Raw genomic sequence first — 5,086 nt, forward strand, 5'->3', positions numbered from 1 at the left:
ATTATATTTTAGATTTTTATATTTAAAATGAGATGTTTATCTTGTATTTGATTGTGTTTATCTGCAGTTAGTTACACGAATTCAAATATGGGATGAAATCGGATAGGGATGAATGAGTTTAAGAGTTTTTAAGAGTTTAAGAGTTTTAAGAGTTTTTAAGAGTTTTAGCCAAATGCTTTATAATATAGTATAGATAAGTCGTAAGCATATAAATATGTTTGGCTTAAAAAAGTGTATGCTCGAATGGCTCATATTGGCTCGGCTCGACTCGTAAAGTTTAATCAAGCTTTCTAATGAGTCAAGTCGAACATTGGTATTATAGAGCTCAACTCGTTAAGTTAGGTGATCTTTATTTTGTGTTCGACACCAACTCGAGCTCGATAATTATTAAGCTCGAGCTCCAGTAGCTCGTTAAAACCCGACTAGTTTACGCTCCTGGTTAGACCAGACAAACTTTTTGTGGTCTGGTTTAACTGGTTTGGTCAGTGGTTGCCAACCTGTTAGGTTTATAAATTTTTCTAAATTACCATTGCAGCTTGGTTTGTGGTTTGAGGTAGAGGTGATCATTTGCGGTTTTCAGCGAGGCTTAGATTGGGCCTAAGATAATTTTTATGTCCAAGAAGCCTAAAATAACAAACCCAAGCCCCGCTTTTATGGGCTTATGAACTTGCTTGTTCCTCTCTTATAAAAGGGCTGAGCTTGCCCATGGATTAATGAGCTTTTTTTTTACATTTAAAAAATAAAACTTATATAAAATTATTTAAATTACATAAGTTCTTTCGAGCATAAAATAAGACGTATTTCAAGATCGAGATTTATATATATTTTGGTGATGGTTGGTCTCGTAATTAGAGGGAATCTACCAAAGGCCACATCTAAAGCTTTTTAATAAAGAACAGTAAAATATTAATTATATATATAATAATATAATGGACTGAACATTGTCCAAACCAGTCCATGAATTTTAGCGGTCAAGCCCGAGTCTGTCCATTGTTTCAAATGATTATCCAAGATCACTTTTCTAACGAGTCTAGCGAGCAATACCTCCCGTGAAGCGCTCTGATTTGGGAGTTAAACCATCCAAAACATACCACAAACAATATATATATATATATATATATATATTTATAAAATTGTTATAAACATGTGTTGATATACGTTTAAAATCGATCATTATCTATACTATATTATAAAGCATTAGACAAAAACTTTTAAAAATCATTTTTTATGTATGAAGTATTGTGTATTGATGCATATCACTTAAAATTCAAGATTATAAGTAAATTATGCGTAAATACAACTTATTAAGTTCCACATTTGAATTCGCATAATTAACTGTAGATAAATATAATAAAATATATAATAAAATTTTTATTTTAAATATAAAATTTAAAATATAATTAGGATAATTATCGAAATATAATATAATATTAGTTATTATATTCATAAAAATTATATTATTAAATCAAAAATAAATTAATTCGGTTATTTAAACTTAATTAAATTATAATAAAATATTGAATTAAAGAAATTACATAGAAAAATAAGAATTTTTATATATTTTTTAATTTTTATGATATCTTTAAATATATTTTTTATTAAGAAAAACATTATTGTTTGTCCAAAACCAAACAAATTCGCATTATAACATCAATAAAAACTAAAAAAAATAAAATAAAACATTAAAATCGAGTTATTTCTTATTCGTACGATTAACCCTCTTAGTTTGTATGTGGATAATTAATTATCTTATTAAATAAATTAAATTTGGTAACTCTCACTCTTCCACCGTACTGATTCAAAGATGTGCTTGGAACTCCAATGGCGAAAACCTAAATTTTAATGGTGGTCAATCTTGATCTTATTCCTCTGTTCTTCTTGTTCTTCCTGTATTCGATCGTCGAAATACTCATTACAAGAACAATGGAGGATTACAGACTGATTCAAATAGAAGAAGAATTCGAAGATGAAGAAGAAGATTACGAGGGAGAATATGAGGAAGAGTTAATTCCGGAAGGAATCGTGTTTCCTAGAGATATAAATTTAATCATAAACGAAGAGGATGAAGAAGACTACGACGACGACGACGATGATGAAGAGGATTATGAGGAGGGAGAAGAAGGGGAGGAGTTGATTCCGTTGGCCACGATGTTGCCCGGTGGCTCAATTGACGACGAGGATTATGAAGACGGAGATGAGGACGATGAGTATTACGAAGAGGAAGAAGTGGAGGGGTTGATTCCGATGGAGATGATATCACCTAGGGTTTCAAGTTCAATTTCTCATGGTAGAACGTTGCTAGGGGAGGTGGCGATCAACAATGGCTTGGTGGATAATTCGGAGTTATTTGTAGGAAACCTGGGGAACCAAGAGAACGATGGTGGTGATGGAGGAAACCTAGAGTTCAATAGAGGTGAGATTGATGGCTTATTTTGCCCCATTTGCTTTGAAGCTTGGACTAGCGGTGGAGACCATCAAATTTGGTATGATGAAACTAACACGTTGTTATGAATGATTGTCAACATAATTAATAATGTCAGTGCTTGTTTACTATGCCATTCATACCATGTTTTTTGGCACTAAATGATACCAAGATGTTTAAGAATTAGGCCATTTAACATTACATGATTTTAGTCGACGGTTCTTGGGACTCTGATATGCCAACTAAATAAAATTTTGCCACTGGGAGTCTGGGAGTAAAATTTAGTAATGCTATAGTGAACTCACATTTGTATAGAAATGAGGAGTTGAAAATTCAGAGGCTAAAATCTTAGAAGAGGAATCAATTTTCTAATTTTATACCTTCTATCCTGCAAAGATATAGGCTTGCAATGCTCATACTTGTGGCTTGGGAATGCAATTATCCATAGAGTCAAGGTGGGAGATAGCAAGTGTGTTTGCTGATGCTGTTGTGCAAATTGAGATATTAGTAATTCAGGAAGGAGGAAGTGGTTATCAAGTCGAAGACCATGTGATGTAGAGTCATAGAAGAAGTCTGGAAATATGGTGCCACTGATGGGAGAAGTAATGGGAATTCTCTAGCTTGTGTTTTGTAGGAATGAATGTGCCCATAAGCAATTTGATGGTTCTCCTATGACCTACGATGGTTAATGGCAGTTTTGATTAATCTTTCAACTTGCATTGGCTTTTTTGTTTTCTTCTTCAGTATTTACATAGCAGTCTAAGTGGTTTATACAGTGATGATACCATGTTCAAGCATATAGATTGGTCATATGCATGGTTGTGAGAAAGAACAGTGTGAGCTATGAAGATGGCATTCTAGACAAGAAAATCCCACCTTTTTTGTGGGTATATAACACATGAAAGGTTATTACTTAATTAATAGGTAAAAGAATTTCTTAAGCATTAGCTTGGGACAGTGGGACATGGGGGTGTCTTGATGTTTGAAAATTTAAACGACCAAGTAAGTTGCACCTTCCACACTTCTTTTTGGGGTACCCGTAGGTGTCTGGGCTAGCTTGTGTGCATCATTACTAATCCTGTGGGGTCTAAAGATAACAGTCATGAAAATCCCCGGTGGGCGGTGGGAGACTTGAACCGGTGACCTATGGGGAGGAGCCTCAAGGCTTGGCTTTTATTTGTGGGTTGAGTTGACCCTCAGGGTTTCACCTTCCGAAGTTTGCTCAAACTAGTTTTGGTTTTGCAACTAGGCATGGAAAGTGCGTTTATTTCTCATTGTTTGGTGAATGACTCCACTTTCTACAGTAGAAGCTTCACATTGTTGGGGTGCTTGGGTTCTTCAGACCCAAAATGTTCGGGCTGGAATTTGACCCGCTATACTGTGATGAATTTGGTGGACGATACTTTTAATCAGCAGTATTGCTTTCTGAGATGAACTTATTTTCGTTTACCCATCTTGCCAGTTCCTTTTATTTCTCTCTGTCTGTCTCAACAACCATGGAGGATATATTATGCGTTTATATAATTGGCTGATCGTATGCAGTCTTTCATAATCATAGACCTTCATATTGAGTGAATGTGATTGCCCTTTTGACTGCCTGTTCGTTTCTTGTGATGACTGCAGTTGTCTTCCTTGTGGGCATATATATGGATCATCTTGTATAAAGAAATGGCTTCAACAACGTAGAAGTTCTGGCAAGGTTTGTTCATTTTAAGTTGTAAACCAGAATTATTTATAAAAAAAAAATTCTCTATCATTCTGTCATCATACATTTCTGTAAATTGTTCTCAGTGCCCTCAGTGCAACAACTTATGCACATTGAAGGATGTTAGAGTGCTTTATGCAACTCGGCTTTGTGTAGCTGATGAAGAGTTGCAGAAGGTAATTTCATTGAACCTGATACTAAGAGAAAATGAAGAAATTCCCGTATTGCATTTCCTGATTAGAGAAATTTTTGCGTTTGCAGAGAGTGCGGTCACTCGAAGCTAGATGTTCTTATCTTGAGCAGAAGGTAAAAATATATATCTCGACTTGTTTAGGAAAAAAAACCACATGAATCACATCTCTCTTTCCCTGCTTGCTATTTTCTGGTTTGGGTTTACAGACAATTCCTCTACATTTGCTTATATAATCTCACCGATTAGAATCACAATGCGTATGAATTTACAACCATAACCTGAACTCTGTTAAAAACTAACTGAAATACATTTGTCCAATATAAGGATAAATATAAAGAGGACGACGGTTGGAGAGGTAAATTTGAGACATATCTAGAGGAGTTCAAGGCACATCGAAAAGAGTTTGTAGAACTCCGACAGGAGGTTGAGGCATTTCGACAGGAGGTTGAGGCACAACTAGTGGCATTGCGACAGGAGGTTGAGGCACAACTAGTGGCATTTCGACAAGAGCACGAGGCAGTTCAACAAGAGTTTGTGGCACATTGACAGGAAAGAAACCAACACCGACGTCGCCATGCTTTTTGAGATCCGGGAAGCGGCTCCAATGGTCCCATTTTGGATGGTCTCGTCTTATATGTTGGATTTCTTTTCTTAGATGTTTGGTGAATGATCCTTTTTCCAGCTATGATTGTGTTTTGATGTTGATGCCACTGTTTTCTTTACCTGAATGTAAATTTACCTGATGATTATCAGCATCTCCTAACAA

The 5,086-nt window shown here is 35.3% G+C and overlaps 1 protein-coding gene across 1 annotated transcript; it reads left to right on the forward strand.

Annotated features, from left to right (window-relative positions):
• The first annotated feature begins 1,796 nt into the window (after positions 1-1,796).
• Positions 1,797-5,086, forward strand: LOC112521400 (E3 ubiquitin ligase BIG BROTHER-related). The gene is made up of 5 exons (XM_025130235.1): positions 1,797-2,483; positions 4,046-4,121; positions 4,214-4,303; positions 4,389-4,433; positions 4,645-5,086. The coding sequence occupies exons 1-5, from the start codon at positions 1,843-1,845 to the stop codon at positions 4,864-4,866; spliced, it is 1,074 nt and encodes a 357-aa protein (XP_024986003.1). The 5' UTR covers positions 1,797-1,842; the 3' UTR covers positions 4,867-5,086.

This window comes from Cynara cardunculus (assembly GCF_001531365.2).
Source record: "Cynara cardunculus var. scolymus isolate 2C chromosome LG 11, CcrdV1, whole genome shotgun sequence".
NCBI lineage: Eukaryota > Viridiplantae > Streptophyta > Magnoliopsida > Asterales > Asteraceae > Cynara > Cynara cardunculus.